The 23,570-nt window shown below is 40.2% G+C and overlaps 1 protein-coding gene across 3 annotated transcripts in view; it reads left to right on the forward strand.

Moving 5' to 3' along the window:
- The window catches only part of fig4a (FIG4 phosphoinositide 5-phosphatase a), a 59,448-nt gene extending 37,171 nt beyond the window's left edge, over nt 1–22,277 (forward strand). For 2 of the 3 annotated variants that reach the window (XM_085132828.1, XM_085132830.1), the window contains exons 19-24: nt 850–997; nt 1,810–1,893; nt 4,596–4,794; nt 10,395–10,483; nt 15,650–15,724; nt 21,288–22,277. In XM_085132828.1, coding sequence (XP_084988954.1) covers nt 850–997; nt 1,810–1,893; nt 4,596–4,794; nt 10,395–10,483; nt 15,650–15,724; nt 21,288–21,465 — 773 coding nt within the window. In that variant the 3' untranslated portion in view covers nt 21,466–22,277. The remainder of the gene's footprint in view (nt 1–849; nt 998–1,809; nt 1,894–4,595; nt 4,795–10,394; nt 10,484–15,649; nt 15,725–21,287) is intronic. The other variant, XM_085132831.1, reaches the window with a different exon arrangement.
- Nucleotides 22,278–23,570: the final 1,293 nt, after the last annotated feature.

A 23,570-nucleotide genomic window follows, 5' to 3' on the forward strand; every position in this document is an offset into this window, starting at 1 on the left:
GTCTTATATCAGGATATGAAATTTTGGTCATATCGCACAACCCTAGCCACAGGTGTAAAAATCAAGCACCTAGGCATGCATTCTGCTTCTACAAACATTTGTGAAAGAATGGGTTGGTCTCATGAGCTTGTCAAATTCCAGTGGTACTATGGTAATATACCATCTGTGCAGAAAGTCCCAAGTTCTCTGGAGTGATGAATCTTCTCTGTCTGGCAATCTGATGGAGGAGTCTGGGTTTGGTGGTTGCCACGAGAACGTGATCTGCGTGACTCCCTTGTGCCAAGTTTAAATTTTGATGGAGGGGGGATTATGATGTGGGGTTGTGTTTTTTAGGAATTGGGCTCAGTCCCTTAGTTCCAGTGAAAGGAAACTCTTAATGCTTCAAACCAAGACATTTTGGAAAATTTGATGCTCTCAACTTTGTGAGAACAGTTTGAGGATGACCCCTTCCTGTTCAAAGATAGATGTGTATCAGAGTACAAAGCAAGGTCGATTAAAACACTGACTAGCAAGATAGGTGTTGAAGAACTCGAGGTGTCTCGCCTAAACCCGATAGAACACCTTTGGGATAAATTAGAGTGGAGAATCCGAGCCAAGCCTTCTAATCCAACGCTAGTGTTTGACCTCACAAATGTGCTTCTGGAAGAATGGCAAAAAATTCCCATAAACACACTCCAAAACCTCGTGGAAGAAGGGTGGGCTGATGTCGTATCATATTAAACCCTGTGGATTAAATGAGCAAATCCTTTTGGCGATATAGTGTATTTTTGTGTTGAAAGTGTGTGGGTGAAGCGGTTGTAATTGTTATAAATATAAATATTATTTTTCTCTGTTCCTGTTTGGATGCAGTTCCCTGTGAGGAAAATATGAAGAAGGTCAAAGTGAAGAGAATGAACCAGGTGGACGAGAGTATTGACATTTACACGGAATTCTTCAAACCGTATGAACTTACCGCCTTTGATGACACGTTCTGCATTGCCATGACCAACTCTGCAAGGTGGATATACACATACAAAAGTAGGGCTATTCGATATAACGATATATATCGGATGACGATATAAAAACGTCTATCGTTTCATTTTACGCTATCGTTTGTTTCGTGGTGTCGCAAAATAAACTGTTTACGGCAATATTTTTTCATCGTTCTGATGGTCACTGTAGTGGCTATATTAATTTCTTAAAGTTCTCTCTTTCTCTTATATTTAATATAACCACACTACTGACGGACAAGCGCCTGTTTTTACGCGTTGTCGTTAGCAACAGCAACCGCTTGTTTATGTTCCACATAAACCTTTCACAATAAAGCTCAAGATCCTGTTGGGACTTTTCAAAATAAACTGAATCACGTGAAAGAGCAGATTATTTACGGATGAGAAGAAAAAAAGAGACGCCAGGTGCTAAAAAATAAACCTTAGACTCAAACGTTAGAACAGGCAACCCGCAGCACGCCGTCTAATAAATACAAAGTAAACGGCGAACGTTACAGCTTCTGTCTAAAAATGTATAGTTTCATGCATCGGTTAAAACACTCGACTCCGGGTAAAGGACGCGCAGCTGGAAACACTTCACGCAAGTCGAGCTGCCCGAGATTCACAGAATTTACAGAAAACGTTAAATTTTTGTGATTTATATCGTTATCGGGACGATAGAATTCTATCGGGATATGAGATTTTGGTCATATCGCACAGCCCTATACAAAAGCAATGATTTTGGAAGTGAAACATGTCTCTGATAAACAGTGTGTTCTGAATTTATTAGCTGTTGTTGTTATGCAGGATGTCGACTAATAGCTATTTTCTGATCATAAAGGGAATTTATGCCCAAAACAGTGGGAGCGGATCCAAACCCATTCACAGTGCGCAAGCCAGAGGAAACGGGAAAATCAGTGCTGGGGTGAGTGTAGTACTACCATGTACACATCAACCTTTGTGTTGTTTCTGGTACCTTTTTATTTATTACATGAAAAATAAATCAGCCCAATGTCACTGTGCCCTCATGCACACAGCTTTGTTTAACCACAAGCAATGTTACACTTTTTCCCTATTTTTTGGTTTCAAAAAACATTTATATATTAATATATTTTCCAAATAAATATGTATGCACACAGGAAAAAATAGGATAATGCAAGTCCTCGTGTGCTTTTCATTGTCCCTACATTAGCAAGACCCTTAAATATGAAATGCTTATTTTTGATTTGCTGTAGAAATAGAAATTAGAATCTACATGCTTAAGCATGCAATTGAAGTCCAGTTGTGTTCTGTGCTTCAGATAGCTTTCCCTGTACAAGCTAATCTACATCCCCAAAAGCTGCTCTGTGTACCTGTTGCCATTTTTCTGTGAATAAGAATTTTGTTTCATAACTCTTATCCTTCATATCTGCTTTTTCTTGCTTGCTTTGCAAGGTTCTCCTCCTAATATTGCGGTCAGGTCTCTGTGTCTCTAACCTCTATAAATTGAAATCTCTGTCACAAACATTTGTTTTGTCATACTTACCTTTTTTTCCTTCTAACCTAATAAATACAAAAGTTTCCTTTGTGCGAACAAGTTGTGCTTTTTGAAGAACGTGTTTCCAAAGTGATTACCTGATTTACGTATCGCCACCTGTTTTAGTGGAAAAACGGTGTTTTAATGGATTAAATGCCACTTTGTTTAATTTTATGAAATAAGCTTATGAACCATTGCAAACAGTTTGATTATTCAAAAAGCTTTTTGACTTCTGTCTTTATACTTTTTTACATATTCAAACATGTTTATTATAATGAGCTGATGATTGAAGAATGTAAATGTGCACATGCTGTTGGATAGATCTTTGATGTAGGAAGGGCATCAAGTTGTATAAACTGTCCTTGGTATTTGTCTGAAATGAACAGGACTTATCATTTATGATCTTTTTTTTTTACACTGGCATACATGTCAACCCACCATGTCATTATGTTTTTGGCAGTACTGTTAGGATAAATAACACGTGTAATCGTCATCATCTGGATACCGAATGTGGATACGGAATTTTTCTCGATTTTCATGATTTTCTTTCTAAGAACTGAAGTTTTCTTTAATTGAAAATGTTTTTTTAAATAATCAATTTTGCCCAAACTGAAGTAAGTTACAAGATATTTTCTCATTAAAACAATTGAAAATAAAGTGCTTTTTTACTGGAAAGAGAAACAGATGATTAACTAAAAATGAGTTGCTGTACACTCACCTATACCTGACACATTTTACCTTGGCAAACAAAAGCATTATTAATGTGAAATGTCAGCCGCTTAAATAATTTTCCAGCATGTTTATAACTTCACCACATAACAGGACGTCAAGCCTTTACTCATTCACTCATCTCCATAGTGTTTCACTTAACGGCATTGATCCTTTGCGCATACCAAGGCTGTTCCCTTGTGGCTGGCTCTGAGCTCTGGATAGTTGACATTCTGCCTTTGATAGCCCTTAAAATGTTCTTGTTCAGCTGGGTGAGTTTCCCATTAGGCTTGCCGTTCTGAACGTTTTCACAGTGGTCACTCTACGGTTTACTTCAGTGATCTGTGTCTCTTCACTCATTGAGGAGCTTCCACATGTGTGTGTGAGTGTGTTTGCAAATATTTGCCAATGCAGCTATACGTGTTTAGTGCGTGCTTGAAATGGACTAGCTCATAGTTTAGGATGATTGCGTGGTCTCCAGTCTGAGCTGAGAATGATTGAAATCTTCTGGTTCCTGGTTGATTGATCAGTACATCTTAGAAGAAATCATTTGGTGTTTTGTTGTTGTTTGTTTTTTGTTTGTATGTATGTTTGTTTTTTCCCCTGTGACATAGCAGAGGCTAAACTAATAATAACCAGTCTTTTAGTAGAGGCATGCTTTGAGGGTCAGATCTCTTTGCCATGACCAGTTCCTCAGCGGTTTTACATTGGAGTAGAAGAGCAAGGAGCTGATTGGCAGCAAATCTGTCAGCACATCTGTTATTGCTATAACTAACATGTTTATTGTTAAGATCTGCAATTTTCGGTTTTTAAATTATCTCCGTTTCTGGCATGCACTTTCTTCAGTCACTGTCACTAGCTAAAAACAATGAAAATAAAAGTAAGAAACCATCTACAAACAGCATCTACATACAACTTATTTCACTTACTTTCTTTGGATGTGGTCGACATCTTAATTTTAAAAATGTGGACATTCAAAAATGGGCAAACATGGGTTGTGTTTAAACAAACAAGCCCTTGGGAGAGGGGAAAAAGAAGTTTAGATGGATCACAAATGATCTCAAACAGATTCTGAAGTGAGTCACACACTCTGTTCTTGACAGAGGTAGAAAACACAGAGGGATAACATTTGCAGAATCCTCTGTATACAGAGATTATGGGCTCAAACTCGTACAGCCTTTGGGAACCATGAAGTCTGTTTCAGTTACATGTTTAGTCACATTTCTGCAGGGAGATGTTGTGGAAGAACATGGTGCCATTTCTGATCTGATGACTCATTAGACATGATAAAAATAATCGGAATTCTGCTGCTTGACTAAACTGTAAAATGTACAATACATGAACAATAGTTCTATGTGTTTATACATACGTTGATCTGTGTGCATGTGTGTGGATATTGGCAGCAGCAAGAGCAGTAAAGAGGAGACGATTCTCCAGAGGAAGACTGCAGCTAGCGCACCTCCTCCCCCAAGTGAGGAGGCCATATCTAGCACATCAGAGGATGACTCCGAGGAGGACCGTGAGGATGAGGGGACTGTATCTCAACGATCCACACCGATCAAACTGCTAACGGAGTCTGGAGAGAGTAGTCGCACCCAGGAGGTATGAACACACAAACACTGTCCTAACAAGGCAGATTCAAATCCCCAAATATATTAAAGGAAGCTATCAGATTGGAATTTGTGGATCTTATTAAATAAATTAAAAATAATTTCACTTCTGAGTGTAATTGTTTAACAAGGTAATATCCTCTAATAATTCAAGGATATGTTATGTTGTCTAAAGACCTCCCAGCACTTCTCAGTTTAGGCTGGGTTGCTAACTGCTTATATTTTAGGCCTCAAATGCATTTTGCGTTCCAGTATGAGTATGTCACCCTGGTTGTGTTCTCTCTCGCCCACCTCCCTTAAGTCTCCCAGAAGAAATTAGTTCTTTGTTTTGGTTTACGTCAGACGGAAGAGCAGACGTCACCTTAATCGGTGTCAGTGATAGAGCTGAGGCTCTAAATAGTGTTTGTTTCTTCTAATGCATTGAAGAAATGAATTGAGATAGTTGCACAGTTTCCTCTGTTGTATTATTGCTTACAAATCTACTGCTGCTACTACTCTGCTTGTCAAAGGAAACAAATCCTGCATAGTTCCAGTTGTTTTTATTTTGGTTTTTCTGGTTCTCTGCACGGGTATTGTGATAGCGTGTAAACCTTTTTGATGTCCTTGATGGTCCCTTTGGGTGAGAATGTGGGGCATGTGCGTCGGGATTTTTGGCTCCTTTTAGAACATCAGGTGATGAGAGGTCACCAGCGGGTTTCCGGCTTGCCTTAATTTTTTGATGACTGATTCGGTTCTCTTTTTTGGTTTCTTGCCAAGGTAGATTTTAAGGTCCAAATCAGCTTTGAAAGTATTCTCACATTAAAAGCCTAAAATCCCACAAGAGTTAAAAAAAAATACCAGAGGCAGTGAGGAAGAATTTGTTTACCCAATGATTGCACTGAATTCTTTTGCCTGCAAGTAGTTGTGGCAACCGGCTAGTAACAAGAGGTTGAGTATGTTGCACTTTTGATTGTAAATGGATTTCATGGGTCACCTGGTGGGAGGCTACCTGTCTCCAAAAAGTCAGTCTGACTCAGTTTAACTGCAATCACTCTCAGGCAAATTGGTACCACTGTTCCTTAGTGTGACCACAGCATTGATGAATTTAAGGACATTAATCACTGCGGATAAGTACTGCGTCGTCCTACCATGTAGCAAGAGAATTTGAGAGTGAGTAGAGCTTGCAGTGGATATTCTTAGAGATGCATTCATCCATTCATTTTCTGAACCATGTATCCAACTAAGACTGATGATGGCAGCTACAGCCTCTCCTGGCTGACACTGGGCAAGATCCATGCATACCAAATTAGGCAGAGCTGTAGACTTGCATGTAAGACCTTTTTAGGCCTAAAAGGAATATTTTCATTGAAAAAAAATCTTAATATGTGATTCTGATAAATGCTTTTGCTACTTTCTAAACAGAATGTATGTGAAGGTTCTCAGTCATCCAGGTCATCGTAGTCAAAGGAGCTTGCAAAGAAAAGCGTCTGGACTTCTTTAAGTTACTTGAAGACGTTTCACCTCTCATCCGAGAAGCTTCTTCAGTTCTAAGGTCAAATGGTGGAGAGTCCCAGACATTGGCATCCTCGAAAGAGTGCCCTTTATCCTTAAGATGCAGATGGACAGCTGAGTCTTGTCCTGTGGAGGTAGCTCTTCTGTGTTGTGCCATGCGCTTGTGAAGTGGCTGTTTGGTCTCTCCAATGTTCACATTTTGGACAGAGAGGACAGATGGTTTGAAAGAGGAGTGAAAGAAGCCATCTATGTCCACTGTGAGCGACCATCTTTGAACAGAGGCGGTGGTTTACGATACCAACTGTCTGCCATCTATAATCCAGTTTTGAGTTCCCTCCCCAGACGCCTTAACGCCCACTCACATCCTGGGCCATCTGACCTCAGGAATTCGCATGATAAGGTGGGGCCAAGTTTCACAATGAGCTCACCCGAAACTCTGGCTGATTGGGACCCACACCCAGTTTCACACCTTGGCTCAGGCGATTAGAGGATCATCAGGGGGTCCTTTTGTCCCTGTGTGGGGGGATACTCCCACTAGGTTTGTATCTGGGACTCTCCACCATTTGACCTTAGAACTGAAGAAGCTTCTCGGATGAGAGGTGAAACGTCTTCAAGTAACTTAAAGAAGTCCAGACGCTTTTCTTTGCAAGCTCCTTTGGCCTTTCTAAACAGACACATCAGTGTATAGTTCATCAAATGCAGTAAAATCTGCGTATGTGTGTAGATATTAGTAACGAACTTGTGTCATGTCCTGTCTATATTGGTATCTGTTTCATGTCCCGGGGGGACTGGATGCACGTTTTGACCCAGATTCCCTATAAGCACAGTGAGACCAAGAAGCACATTAATGAGCACAGGTAGAGTAGGTCAGTGTGTCAACAGGACTGATGCACCAGATAACTACATCCTCTTAAAATGTCTCAGTTTCTAAGAAATTACCTTTGTCATGCATGAAGGAGCCCCCAGTGATGTGTAAACTGTTGGTTTCAGAGTTATTATATTGCCTTTGCTACCGAAGCTGCTCACAGTCATCATGACATCATGACATGACATGAAAAAAAGACAAAACTAAAACAAACGCTGTTGTGACAGTGATGTACACTGTCTTGTTGGTATATATGTATGATTTGTATCACCTTCATGTTTCCAAACCGATATCATGAGCAGCAGCTTTTACAGCTGTGGCTCCAGCAAATATCAGCTGATACTAGAAATTAATTAAAAATAAATTCTAACAACAGCTTATCAAGCTTGAACGTGCTGCTGTTGTTGTTTAGCGCAACATCCGCTGGTTTCCTGTTTCTGGCGCAAAGTGGGAGATAAACAAACAAGAGACACGATCAGCTGATCATTGATCAGTTTCATGGTTGAAATAGCAACAGGAGAGGGAGGAAGGGAGAGAGAATTTGGGGAGAAGAGGCAGCTGTGCAACGTAAAGACAGAATAACTCCAGCTTTGTGTCTTTTTTTTCATTCAAGCTGAAGTACGGGACGAATCGCATTCCTTTTCCCCTCAATACGGATGTATTGTAATTAAAGCCCAGAGTTGATTTTGACCAATTGGCTAATCCACCACCTTTCATTGTTTATACCGTTACAAAAACAAACAAACATAAAAATGAAAAATCATCATCGGCCCACTGGGAGTTTTGGATGAAATGGATTCTGGGATATTGCATTTCGTCATTTCGAGCTGATTGGAGACCAAAACAGCCAATCAGATATTTTTGCATCCAAGTCTGTGATTGGCTGGTTTTGTGGCACAAATATAACGGTGTAGAGAAAGAGTTGAGCGCGCACTGGCAGAAATGTTGAGAGCGCGAGCAACACATTGCGAGCAAGCGCAAATGCAAAAACTGAGCGAGAGGGGCTGCTATTGTGTGTGTGTGTGTGTGTGGATAATAGCAAACACTGAAATACATTTTTTGCACACAGGAATGAATTTTGTTCACTCAAATTCAGCTTTTCTTCGCTCAAAATAAATTTCTCCTCAAAATACAACACTCTCACGTGCAAACTTTTTTTACGTGCGCTCAAATTTGTTTTACGTGCGCTCAGAATAGCGGCACAAAAATAACGCCATAGACATCAGCAGGAGTGTGTTGACTGCGTGCACCTTGTCACACTGTCCTAACTTTTTAAAGATGTCTGATTGAAGCCACAATCTCAGGTGATTTGTTGCCTGTTGACTTAACAGTGTGATGTTCCTGAAGAGACGTGAATGTTTTATGGCATGGTGATAAAGACATCTCTCCTGTGTGTGTGTGTGTGTGTGTGTGTGTGTGTGTGTGTGTGTGTGTGTGTGTGTTGATTTATCTGGGAAGTGGCACCGAGAAAGAGAAATATCTTGAAGGCATTTGGTCTTCAGAGTTGAAAGCAGAGGCACTCCCTCTTTCTCCATCCATCTATTTCTCCTCCTGATTTATGATGCATTTTCCTTGGGTTTCCTGCCTGTCTTCTCGTGGCCATGAGCAATGAGCTGGTCATGAATATTTTGGGCCGGACAGCTTGCTCACGTGTTGGGCGCACGCAGTCACTCTCGTGCATCTCGTGTCGCTGCCTGCAAGCCTGTCCCCGAGAATGGATTGCCAGGGTGCCAGCACAACACACAACTGTTGAAATATTTAAACATCGGATCATTACTACGTTTACCATGTAATTACACATGCTCATTTGGTATTCCACCTCGATTTGAGCGTGCATGTGCTCGGTAGATTTGCAGTGTGTTGCTGTACAAGCAGATATGCGCCTGCACAACACCCTCGCCTGTGTGCTGCACGTAGGTGTGTATGGTGCGGTTAGTGTTTTGCGAATCCCCGTGTAGTCTTTGAACAGGGCTCTGTGTATTATTGTGATCTTGTGTGTGTTCACAGCTGCTGTTTTCCTGGACATGGTTCTGGTAACACCCTGCGTAATTCTCCCCTCCCTGCAGCTCAGATCAATACAGTTACTGGGAAAATTGAAAGCTTTATGTTGCACATATTACTGCAATGTCAGAAAAGCGAGAGAATGGTGGCATAGCTCACTCCGTTCATGCAAATCCTGTATATGCTGTTACATAACAGGCTTTTACCTTTTCTGTAGAGACTATAGGCAGAGTAAAATGTAAAAACACACCCCCACAAATCATAATTTGCCTAGAAAATGCTTTTTTATAGGACATTTTGAATAGTCAGGAAGGTTATACAGATCTATCTGCTAAATCTTGTTAAAATATTGACATGTTAATCTGGTCTAAAACTAGCAGATGTTGGATTGGAACTCAAATTTTGAGAACAAAGATGTTTTACAAGATATGTTTTGTGTTTTCCACTTTTGAATCATTTATTTATCAAGATTAAAACGTGTTGCACAATTCTGCAGCATCTACCATTTCAGCTGTTTCACCTTCTTTTTGATTCCTTTGGCAATTTTCAATTTCTTCAATAAAATAAATTAACTCGAGCATTGCCTGTTAATGGAGGGTACTCTGTTACAATTTTATTTCTTTTATATTTACACAGCCCCACTTGATAGCAACGATCATCTTAATATGTGTTATATTGTAAAGAAAAGACTCTACAATAAACTAATGATGAGTGTTTATAATTGTATTTTAAGGCTTACAGTTCTAAATTAAAGTTTCTGTTTAGTGTCACATTTGAAATGCCCCGTTGCCTCACAGTTTAATTCTACTCCGATCAGTCAGCTTGAACCAGTTTGACCTTTTTATTATGATCTCCTGTTTATTATGATTATTATATCCCAACAGACACTGAACACTGTGTGACAGATCCCCAGGAGGGCATGTCCCTAAGCACGAAAGAACATGAAAGCACCTTACCAGACACCAACAATCAAATTACTTTTGAAGTTGCTAAGATTAACCTCCTTGCGCCATCCTAATTACTGAATCTGTTGGGGAGAAGCAGCTGAACCTGATGACCTTGTCTGTATGGTTTTATAGTTATAAGTCGACTAGCTTACTTTTTTTTTCTTTTTTTTTTTTTTTGCGGTCATTTAAAAGCCACGATTAAACATTTATGGAAACTGTTTTTTAAATAATTTTTCTATCTTGTTCACATGCGTAAGTATGTTTTTGTGTCTCTCTTCACATTTTCAGGAGGTTTATCAGCAGCACATGGCAAAGGAGCCTTATGGACTCAATCTGGCTGAGTTTCCCTCTGAAGATGACCTACTCATTTACCAAAGGTAAATCTGAGCTACTAATTACATACAAGGGATGAAAACTATAACAATATGTAATAACATATATTCAGTAGTCATCATATCATAGATACTGGCCTGCAATTTCACTCACGCAATCTCAGCAATATTACTTTAAATTTAAAGATGGCCATCCATCCATCAAAGAACCTGTTGACATAATTTGACATAATAAACATTTTAAAAAACTGGGTAATCTTTATTTTTCCCACTCAAAGACCTTTTGCTGTACAAAGTAGCTTCGTTGCCTGAACTTAATCACCTCTTCCTTCTTTTGACTGCTTCCTTTAGCGGTTGCCACAGTGGATCATGTTTCTTTATCTCACCCCATCTCTAGCATCCTCCTCTGTCACACCCTCCATGTGTCCTCTTTTGCTACATACATGAACCTCCTCTGAGGTTTTCCTCTTTTTCTACCGCTTGGCAGCTCCATCTTCAACATCCTTTGTACACTATATCTGCTATCCCTCCTCTGCACATGTCTGACCATCTCAGCCTTTTCTCTCTAATTTTGTCACCAAACTGCTCAACCTGAACTGCCTCTCTGACGTACTCGTATCTGATCACTTCCAACCCGTCACTCCCAGTGAAAAACTTTACATCCTCATTGCCTGAACCTAACCTCTTAATGGCAGTGAAAGCAAAAAAACAATGCAAATGAAAATAAGACAAAAGCACCAGCCCACATCCAAATACTCCCACTGCAGGTGCATCAAGGCGCTGAGTATTTGGAGCTGATGAGAATGCACTTTTTCACACTGAACGACTGTGTCCTTTTGGACTATAGTGTAGTGGTGTCGTCGAACTGGAAAGATTGCGTCAGGAATATTGTTGTGAAGTGCCAGTCTTGTAAACTGGACATGACAGGAATACAAGGAGAAAATTACATTACATTGTCACTTCAGATTCAATTTTGGTGGTCAAAATATGTGACTTCCAAAGAAATTTTATATTTATAAGATAAATATTAGAAATAATATTTATAATAAAACTTTTGCACATAGCTATTAAGCCAAAATTATGAAATAATGGCCTTTTAAGTCCAAAAAGTCTAAACATTTAATGTGACAATTGTCTTGCAGTTTCTCAAGAAAGAAATTGTGACCACATTTCAGATTTTTTAGGGAGGGGGTGAATTGATTTTTGTGGCACTAATGTTTACTGCCCACTTGTTAATTTCCTTTAACCTCCTAGGACCTGGCGTCCACATGTGTGGACATCACATTTTGGGATGTCTAGACGAAAATACATAATTTTTCTCTACAAGGGCCTGATATCCACTTACGAGGACATTATACTGCCACTGTTAAAACTAGTGTCCTCATACGTGGATCTCATTTGTCTCAGAAACAAAAATTAGGTTAAAAAAATCTGGTAATTCTTTGTTTTTACATTCATCAGGTCCCAATCAACTCAAATAGCCAAGAAAAAATTAAAATGCATGCCATAAAAGAGTTTGGGTCTTAGGAGGCTAGTGTTTATATTAAAAGATTGAGCTGCAAATCTGGACTGCATAATGAAATGAAAATGTTTCCATTAGTCCATTAATGCTTCAGTCACACTAATAAAAACTGTGGTTGGAGATACAATTATTGCTACTCGGAGTCTCTTTGCCTCTGAAATGTTTTTTTTTCTTCAAAGTTTTGGTGCATCAAGACAGCAATAAGATGGCAATAAAATGCAAATAAGACAGAGAGTATTCTGTCATTCTGCTATCAGTTTGCAAGTGAAAGGGGTCATGTTTGCATCTGCAGTCTGCGAGTTACTGAATTCCTCAACAAATAGTGATGTAGTTGCTGTAGGATGGCGATTTAACTGTAAAAAGACTTAAGTGCTCAGCAGCCTTGCTTTCATTTAGGAATGTAAGCAGATGAGTCAGTTCCCACATTGCAAAGAGACTAGTAGCCAACATCAGCACAGACCACCTCAGACTGATTGTACCATGGTGAGTGATAATCTGTGTGTATATATTAAACAACAATTATTTGCAAATCTTTGATAATCTGAGAGGGACTGCAGTCAGTCAAGATGGGCTGTGATTGTTTGGAGACAGATTGTCTCCCATTAGGGGACGTGTTTAATCATAAAATCATGATTCAAACCTTCAAACTTTAGTTACTGATACTACAATCAGTGCCCGATTGAAGGGTTTGGGGTCGTCACGTGTGTCATATGACCTTCAAATATTTTTTTTTATTTTTTATTTTTTATTTTTTTTACTTCCTACCTTTTAGAAATGCATCTCAAACTTCTGTTCTTTTATAGCTCTATGCCACGGCTAGCAATTGTTGCTACCTTTCAGAATGACCATGAGCCTCCATGATCCGCCATTGCTATAAAAATGAAAAAATGGCCCATTGAAGTGAACGGAGTCTTCCATTCAACAGCTCTGGTTGCAAGAAGGTTGCTGTCCTAGTTTTACTGTAGTCATAAGATGATAGGCACTGCTGGAATGTTAAAGTGAAAAGGTTTAGCTTCCTAATTTACTATTTTAGCGTCAACGACAGACATTCAGGTCAAATGTCAAAGTATTGGACAATCTGATATTTTCACCTGCGGATGCTGCTCAATAAAAGTATTAAAATCTATGAAGTCTACTTTATCCTGAATGAGGCACTTAATATTATCAGTCAGCCTGACACAAACCAATGAATAGATTTATGATCTGTTCTACAGCTCTCTTTATAGTCTATATCCAGGGGATTTTTTGCGTCACGTTGAAGCAAACGCCTCTAAATGAAAGAGCTCCAGCCTTATTTTATGATTACCTCTCCCAGAAAAAAAATATTAAATTTTTTCATATTATTGCACGCAGGGTTCAAGACACAGGGGCAGAACAGGCAGTCACCCCCTCAGGGTGATATGGGTCATCCTGAAAACAGGCATCAACCATTCTTTCTCCACCTTTCCCTTCCTTCTCTTTTCTGCAAGTCCTTTCTATTTCATTTTGTCCTTTCTCCCTGTTTGCTGCCAACACTGATTAGGACACAGTGAATAGCCATCAGCAGGCTTTGAATCTGAACACAACTGTCTGTTCTTTGGAAGCTTACAGCACGTTTGATACAGATTGATCATTGGATGAAACTTTGATAGCTTTTTTTCCCCTCACACTGCTGTCCTAAATCCAAAGAGGATGACTGCAGTAAAACTGTAGATTGTGGATAGTTATTCTTTTAAGCGAATATTTGCTGTTTATAGAGTAAGTGCAAATTATAGTTTGGAAAAGACCATGTGACTGCAGACCTCAAACAAACTTCAAGGCATTGCAAGAACTACTGAAGACCATAAAATACCAATGGGCACCTGACACCTGACCTGGAACCCATTGGGGGAAAAAATAGAAGATTTTTGGAACATTGTGCAAAACCTCAATTTAAGATAAGACAAACGTCTTGAGTTTATGTGAGCTCACATCCAAGCTGTCATTAAAGCAATGGGGGCTATACATGCTATGCGTTTATTATATCAGAAGATATGTAACATGAGCTTTCATCCTCTCATGTACTGTGCTGAGCAATAGTTTTTAGCCACGCCTCACTATTTTATTTTATTTTTTTGTCTGGCAATTAGATGGTCAGTTTGCTATCAGATTGAATGGAGTCAAGTTGGGAATTAAACACAATCTTGTTGTGATATAACAGTGTGGTAACTTTGCAAAATTTGCAACTGTTACAGTTTGCATACATAGAAATTCAGATTGAACAGAAACTTGACCAATAACTGAAATTCTTATACAAATGCAAAATGACATAAGTGTTCAGCAACCTTGCTTTCATATTGCAGTGTAATCAAAATACAACAGTTGGCAGCTCATTGAGTCTGCTGATTCAAAGAGGTGCCCTCATTCCTACACACTGACTCTGACTAATTGCAACAGTTTGGCGACCTGTTTGCATTTAGAAATGAGGCAGCAGTAGTTTATGAACCTTTCAAAATGTTTCTGAGTGATTGTTGGTCAAGTTGCAAGTTGGTCTTGCAATCAGTCGCAAAAGCAAAAAAAATTAAATGCAATCACCGATTTTCTCTAATTGCAAAGAGGTTGAATGGTAAATGATTTTTATATAGCACTTTACACTGCATGCCTCATTCAGCCATTCATACAAGCACTTTTTTCAATGCTCCTTTCTATTGAACATTCACAAACAACCAACCTTGCAATCAGTAGATGACCTCTGAGCTACATCCCATGGCATCCTATTTTTACTCTGTCACTAAGTAGATGAAACTACTTGCAGCACAAAAAAACCCATTAATTTACTTGACTTGAAACTGCCAATCAGATTAACTTACTTAATTTTCAGCACTTCTATAGAGAAATGCAATGTAGAACTGAAAACAAAAAACAGCTTAAATATATCAGAATGACATGGAAAAATCAAACATTTGAATGTCATAAACATCATGAATCAGTCTCACACACACAGTAACACACTGAAACTGATGCATACATTTAAAATACAGCATATTCATTACATAGAAATGTGGCATTGGTCAAGAATGTATGAGCAATTTCTAATGAGTTAGGTAGTTAACATAACAATAAATAAAATGGTCCTGACATTTAGTTGTTACCAAAGCATTTATTTATTTTAACATCTCCACTGACTCTATACTGGGTGACTAAAGCAGGGGAGTAAACCTTAAAAAAACACACACAATTCAAATTGTGGTGAAGAATGTTGTTCATATTCTCCTACTACAGTGGCACATAATGAGAATGAAATTGCATTCATTACTGAAGCTGGAAGTTGAAACTGCTCCAAAGATGGTGGCTGCAGCCAGTGCTCTGCTAATCAATGCATTAATATTAAAAATCATAAGCAACAGCCAGAGGGGGACTCTCAGCAGTTGCATATTATTGAGTCTTTGTGAGAGAAAAATGACCTACAGGGAAATTTGTGATTTGATGATGGTGAGATCTAAATATTAGAGATCTCAGAAGACATGCTGAACACTGAAGACAGTATGAAGCCTTAAATTGAAAGCATTCAGTAGAGCCATAACGACCCTATTACAGATTAGGGTTATTTGGATCGTTCCGCTCACGATGAAGAGGGCAGAAGCATTTGTAAGCAATGCACACCTACACTACTGGCTTATTTTGCAGAAATATCATTCATTGTCTGTATTATGTTTTGTATTTTCCTGCAGGTTTGCTCACTTGGGTGAGAGCCAGCACAGAGTGGAGAAAACTGAACACATAAACCCGGCAAACATCATCTGTCTGTGAGTAAAACTTATTAATAAAAAAAAAGGGGGAAAAAGCCACATGTACTCAAACTCAATAAACCTGGCTCACGTGTAATGTATGGTATTGTATTCTTGGTATGCAGTTATAAATTACCCCTTTTATAAAGCACTCAACATTTTCACTAGCCTTGGGAGAAGGATTGCGCTACTAAGTGGTCTCAGTCGAGGCTTCTAGCTGCGCACTGTTTAATTCTCATATGTTTCTTCACTTCTTTGCATACACGCTATTTCCCAGATAGTCCACTCTTTACCGTAGATGGTGTTTGTTTGGTTTTTTTTCCCTTTTTTTTTTTTTTATCCCTCAGCCAGATTCAAAGTTCAACCACATGTGTGATGGCAATGTGCAGCCATGGAAACGCACAAGATGTTTTTGTCGTGCTGTCTTTTGAGCTGTAAGGCATGCATGCACACACACCTGTGCAAACACATAAATCAGTTTAGAAACAAATTCCTCCTCTACATGCACTTGTGATTTTCTTACATGATGGCTTCTTATATCAACATTTGCTAGGTTTTGTCTTCTCGTGAAAGTGCAAAAAACTTGTTTGAACATTTAAACTTATTGATGGTGCTTGCACACCTCCAGTTTTTAGTCTGTTTAAATCGAACTCTGGTGCAGTCCGTTTGTGCTGATTTGAACGCTGTAATCGCATGTAGGTGCGAGCCAAAACAAACACACTAAGACCCTTTGGAGGAGGGGGCCCCTGTGTGGTCCCAAATGAACTCCAGAGCAGTCTGTGATTCTGTGAACTTGATTTCCAAACCTACTACCAGGTGTACATTGCAAGTTTGAGCTAAAAAAAACTTCCTGTAGCTACATGTGCTTTGTGTTCTGGGATGCAACAAGGCACAATCGATGTGCTGGGGTCTGTATGCATTAGCAACCATCTGTGACATGAGCAGGAATTCTTCATTTTCTCCAGTAGATCAGAACACAGCACCTTCTTACTGTATTTACTGCTCGCACCCTAGACATATCTGTCCAATAAGCAGAGTGAACATTCTGTAATGATACATTTTGGTTTGCTTGCAGTTCACTTGGATTTTTTCCTGTGTGTAAAGAAACCAAATCATGTGGAAAAGCTACAGCTTTACAACCCCCCTAAAATTACTTACTCATTTTGAATCAAGTAAATACTAATTTTTTTGTCCTGGCAAGAGTAACTATAAATAACTGCCACACTCGCCTTCCCAATTTCTGCCTATAACAAATCTCCATTAGTTCAGCACCCAAAGCCTCCCAAAGCAGAAATCACAGATTGATGTTTTTAATCATGTTTTTATGGATTATACAAACGAGATATGACTTGTTAATTTGTGACGATTGCCAGGCAGAGTCCATACTAACTCGCAGTTGGCTCTAAGACACGGTTTATTTTAGAGATTTCAAATTTTGATGAAGAAGTACAGAGATGATCAGAAAGAGCTGTAATGTGTTGTTTTGGAAAGCATGCGAAAGGATTTTATAGCATACCAAGAGAAGAGCTATGTTCATGTGATGAAATATTTAATTGTGGTGCAGGACACTGCACCCCTTCTTGGCAGTGGTCATGGACAGCCTGGCAGATGAGGTCAGGCAGGAGTCACTGCGGACTGTGATGTTTGCAGACGACATTGTGATTTGCAGTGAGATTAGGGAGGGAGGTGGAGGGAGCTCCTTGCAGTTGTAGTAAGGTAGTGAGTTTAAATATCTGGAAGGAGAGGTAGTAAAGATGAACGAGTCACTTGTCTAACAGACACAAGAGAGGTGAAAAATAGATTGCAGGCAGCAAGGAGGGGTTCAGCTGCGATATGGGATATCACCGCTCCCGTGATTTGAATGTCAAAAGTAATTTGTAACAGAAGGGTAGTAGTGAACGTAAACAGAAGGTTTGCAAGATGTTAGCGAGACCTGCTATGATATGTCATTGACAAAAAAGACAGGGGGATAGATGGAGGTGCCCGAGTTGAAGAGTAGCTAAGATTTTTGTTGGGAGTGATCAGGATGGACACGATGAGGTGGTAGGGAGACAAAACTGGAAGGAGAAGGTTGAGATGGCTCAGGAGTGCGTAGAGGAGCAACAATGGATATATTGGTCAAAAGATAGTGAAAGAAAAGAGGAAGACCATAGAGAAAGGTGTACCAGTTGATCATCATTTCACTTTCCCAAGGGTAAAACCTCGCTTCAGGAAAATACAAAAACACATTTATTATTAAGCAAATGTTCCTGAAGGGAAAATGGCTTAGAGACAGCATCAGAGGGAATTGGTAGTGGTTGTGTTGTTCAACAGACATTATAGAAATGATACCTTTTTATAGAATGAAAAAGTGCAAAAGTAGGATAAAGATTTTATGAATTAGTTTTCTTTCCCTTGTCATGTTTGAATGCATGGGTGAGAGGTGAGGAAGGTATTCACTTTCAATCAGTTTTCTAAGAAGACCATGAATGCGACTCGTTATCATCGCCAGTAATTTCCTAGAAAATCAGATCGGTTGTCATTCGCATCGACTAAGTTTGATGGTTATGTGGAACTGAAGAGGATAAAGACAAGAAAAGGTCACTTAGAGGAAGACTGACAGAGGCTGACAAAGACACAGTGGGGACATGTAATCAACTTGGAGGAGGAAAATTCAAGGATGATAAAAGACAAGCCTCTGATGTGTTTCTAGTATTTCTTTGGTGTGTGAACCGTTTTTAAATGTGATAGTTTCTTGTATGTATCCCTTCTTATAGAACAGGAGAAAATTTGTAATTTATCTTACAAAAGTGGCAGAAGTATCAATATTTTCTTTTAGGAAATCTCCATCAGCAGGGAATCAAACCTTTTCATCCACGTTGTCTTTCTCTCTGGCCTTTCAGTAGTCCATCCAGCCATTGTTGTCATCCTCGTGTCAGGCCCGCAGGGTGCTACAGGTGTGTCTGTTGTTGTGCAACAGTGCTATTCTAAGATGTTACAGCACCCCAAACGTGTTGTCACTGTTAGAAGCCTTTTAGTTTGTCACCTCCCTCTATGTTCCTCTATTGATCCATCAGGCTCAGCCAAAGATGACTCAAGTGACGGAGATAGAAATGGAAAAGAAATGAATACTGTAGCCCATTCCTGTTGAGAAACATCAGTGAGGTGTAGAGATTAATGGCCTTCTTTTCTTCCTCTGCTCTCCTCTCACCCCAGCTGGTTAGGACAGATGGCCGCCCACCATGAATCTGGTTTCTAAGGTTTCTTCCCATTAAAATGAACTTTTCGGCACCACCGGGGCAAGTGTTGCTCATGGGAAGATTGTTTAATTTCTCTCTTCAGTATTGGAAGGTCTTGACCTTAAGACCTCACTGTACTCCGTTGCAAATACAAACACGGACAGCTGGGGGCTCAATGGCCGAGTAATCATTCCTTTTACACTACTTTCAAGTTCGCCGCCTGAAGTGTATGCATCGTTGGTGCGCTGTAAATCCTCCACAGACAAATCCATGTGGTGTAAGCAAACAATAGACTGGCACGTGGATATCTGTATGGACCTTCATGCTGATGATGAAATTTATATCATTTGGACTGTAGCAGACTCATGTGGAAGGTATAATTGAGGCTTTACTATGCTCTAAAATAAGTTGTCTTATAATATGGCAAATGTAATGTACAAATTGCAGAAATTAAACAGTTTATACAGTAATAGTAAGCTCAACAGGCCAGAAGATGAAGTTTGAAATATTTGAAAACACAAACATATTTACTTGAAATGTTTTCAGTGTTGCTCACGTGGTTTGTAGGAGTTTGTAGACACATTATACTTCTGCTTTATATTATGTGTATAGGAAGAACAAGAAAGAAAGAAGTAAAAATTATTTTTATGGGTAAAAAAAGGTCTGCTTCTAATAAAAATTAACAAATATTGTCAATACTGTTAAAGTTTGAAAATAGCCAAATTGTGACCCATGTTTCCAGCTCTGTACACGCAACTAATCAGATTTCTTGCTTGTTTAACTAATATCAGCACTATTCATGTGACAATGTATTAGGGCTAGTGAAAGTTTAAAAATATTTTCAAGATGATAGTTTTACAAGGAAATAATAGCAAATTTAAGAGGATAAAAGTGACAAATTTACTAAAAAAAACCTTATAAATTTAAAAGGAAAATATATCTGAAAAATATACCAGGGTCAGTAATCAATATTGCTTCACTTTTCATTATTAAATGCACATATTTAAACTGCCAACATCAATATCTCATAAGAGCTTTATTTGAAATGGTAAATGGCCTGCATTTGTATAGCGCTTTTCTAGTTCCTAAGGAACTAGAAACACACACTACATTCAGTCATTCACCCATATTCACACACTGTGGCTACATTGTAGCCACAGCTGCCCTGGGGCGCACTGACAGAGGCGAGGCTGCCGGACACTGGCGCCACCGGGCCCTCTGACCACCACCAGTAGGCAAACATGGGGTTTGCCTACTGGTGGTGGCTAAGGATACTAAGGATACCAAATATCCTTAGTATCTTGCCCAAGGATATTTGGCATGCAGCCAGGAGGTAGCCTGGGATCGAACCACCGACCTTCAGATTAGTGGCTGACCTGCTCTGCCACCTGGGCTACAGCCACCCTACCCTTAAACACCAGCACCACCTCTTTATAGTTGTATTACATCACACTGCAAACTGTGAAGTTCATTTTCAATCACATAAATTGTCCTCCAACCTCATCTAACAGCACTGGCTTCTTTGTGTAGCAGGCTGTGAAACAAGTGAGACTTGCTGGAGTCAGATCTCTCCAGCAAGTCTCAGGTGTGTGTGTGTGTGTGTGTAAAATCCACTCAAAGTTCTGATGAACCTGTGCCACAGGAATCACTTCTCCTGCTGCGTTGGTCAGATTTTAATCAAACTTACACACAGTAATCATTGCGGGGCTTTTCGCCCAGATTGCCCTAAAGGTCACGGTCATATTTGTTATTTTATGGGCAATAAACAGTGAATTGTAATGGATTGCGGTTTCTCAGTTTATGATGAATGAATGCATCAGTCAGTAGTTTTCATTTTCAGCATTTTGTAATAATAAGCCCCAAAACAAAAATGGTATTTGTTTTCTCAACTTGGTTGTAGCCATATACTCTATGGCTACAACGTCCTCTGCAGCTCATAATTTATCTCAAGGCTTCTCTGTGCCTTTGAAAACAGCCCATCATGAGGCAGGTGCCATTTGAAATGCAGCCATGTGTCTAAACAGCCTCTCACTCAGGCCTCAGCTGTTGTTGGAAGCCTAACTGAATAGATGACTTGTCAAGCACGCAGTTGATAATTCACCCAGAAGATGGTAAGACATGCTTTAAAATCTAGTTTTTGGAAAATATGAGTAATACTGCTGTGAAAGCAGTCATCTTCACCCTCCTCGTGTTGTTTCCACCTCTCAGCAGCAGTTTACAGTCTTTTGTTGGCTCAAACAAACTCCTTTCCACCTCTTGTTTTTGCCTTGTCTTAAGCCACGTGATTTGCCTAAAGTTAATGTATATGGCGATACACCAATCACACATGCTTCTCTCCCATTTTTCTTTTCCTTCTCTCTTAGAGAGCCAGTGTCCTGCTTCCCAGAGGACAGCATCTACGCAGTTTTACCTCCACAGGTGGGCAAAAACAGCCAGGAGGTATTTGAGGGCCATGTGATGACCGGTCAGGGCCAGGTGAGGGCGTTGTGCAGAGAGGACATGTTGATGTACAGGGAATACATCAAAAACAGATATATGTGAGACACGGATAATACAGACTGGATCTCTGTTACCAGTGTGAATGGGAAGCACGATCAGCTGCTGAAGATGTTTCATCGTCATTAATCATGTTTGCTACTACAAACAAATGTAATTTAAAATGTTCTTCTATTTGAAATTGATGTGGGGGTTTTTTCTATGGTAAAGGCTGTAAATAACAAAGATAACAGTGCATGAGAACTCCGCATGGCCTGTACTTGAACTGAATTACATCTGAAGAAAGTCTTTTTATTTTTTGCGTTCCACAAGCGTCATTCAAAATTGAAATACTTTGAATGTTAGATTTATCATTCAAAACTGTGCACACATTAAACTGCATCACAGACTGGAGTTCAGGGGTTTGAAAGAGTCGGGCACTTACAAGCCAGTCATTATAGTCTGTGAGGTCAGGACACGTTCATGTCCTTGCCTTTCCTTTGAGTTTTTTTATTTCTTCAGCAACCTGGAAATTTCTCCTCCTCAGATGTGTTGCATTCCTTTTGTTAAACAGTTTAAGCTTTACCATTTTTAAAGTGCCTTTTGAGATTTTTTTTTTGCATTATTTAAAAATAGGGGGGTTTTGTCCTGTGTTGAAGAGTGCACTGATTAATTTAAATAAACTGTGTCTTCTTTTGTTGTTAACGATCTGTACAGAAAAACGTAGCAGTGATAGCTTGATATTTGATTTGTTTTTGGGTTTTTCAAACCTTGCCACCAGTTTACAAAGACGCACACTAATTTATGTTGCATAAATGCTCAGATCAGATAATCATTGTGTACATTAGTTCTACAATAAAATTGTATTTAGTAACAAAGTAACAGTGTGACAGAATGTTATTTGAGTTTTGGGTTGTTTTTTTTACTTTTCCACTTTTTCTATTGGATGCCAGAGCTTTTATTGCAATCTTACTCCACTCTTTGTACAGGTAGAAACGACAGTGCCACACAAGTTGTTTTGAACAATAGATTTTTGAGAAGGTCTTTTAAAGTCCTCTTTTTGACCTTGGTTACATATTCACTCATTTTCAGGTCAGTCTATGCACCTGACTACTTTCATCTTTCAAGCCTTCATCATTCAAATCCATCCATCCATCCATCTTCATCCGCTTTATCCGGGGCCGGGTCGCGGGGGCAGCAGCCTAAGCAAAGAGGCCCAGACCTCCCTCTCCCCAGCCACCTCCTCCAGCTCATCCGGGGGAACACCAAGGCGTTCCCAGGCCAGCCGAGAGATATAATCTCTCCAACGTGTCCTGGGTCTGCCCCGGGGCCTCCTCCCGGTGGGACATGCCTGGAACACCTCACCCAGGAGGCGCCCAGGGGGCATCCTTACCAGATGCCCAAACCACCTCAGCTGGCTCCTTTCGATGTGGAGCAGCAGCGGCTCTACTCTGAGCCCCTCCCGGATGGCCGAACTTCTCACCCTATCTCTAAGGGAGATGCCAGCCACCCTTCGGAGGAAGCTCATTTCCGCCGCTTGTATCCGCGATCTCGTCCTTTCGGTCACTACCCACAGCTCGTGGCCATAGGTGAGGGTAGGGACGTAGATCGACCGGTAAATTGAGAGCTTCGCTTTTACACTCAGCTCCCTCTTCACCACGACGGACCGGTGCAGCGTCTGCATTACTGCAGCTGCAGCCCCAATCCGTCTGTCGATCTCCGGCTCCCTTCTCCCATCACTCGCGAACAAGACCCCGAGATACTTGAACTCCTCCACTTGGGGCAGGACCTCATCCCCGACCCGGAGTGGGCACTCCACCCTTTTCCGGCTGAGAACCATGGCCTCAGATTTGGAGGTGCTGATCCTCATTCCCGCTGCTTCACACTCGGCTGCGAACCGCTCCAGTGCGAGCTGGAGGCCCTCACCCGATGAAGCCAACAGAACCACATCATCCGCAAAGATCAGAGATGAGATCCTGAGGCCACCAAAGCGAAAGCCCTCCGCCACTTGGCTGCGCCTAGAAATCCTGTCCATAAAAATTATGAACAGAACCGGTGACAAAGGGCAGCCCGGGCGGAGCCCATCACCCACCGGGAACGAGTCCGACTTATTGCCGGCAATGCGAACCAAGCTCTTGCAACGGTTGTATAGGGATCGAATGGCGCCGCCA

This window comes from Neolamprologus multifasciatus, chromosome 15 (genome assembly GCF_963576455.1).
Source record: "Neolamprologus multifasciatus chromosome 15, fNeoMul1.2, whole genome shotgun sequence".
NCBI lineage: Eukaryota > Metazoa > Chordata > Actinopteri > Cichliformes > Cichlidae > Neolamprologus > Neolamprologus multifasciatus.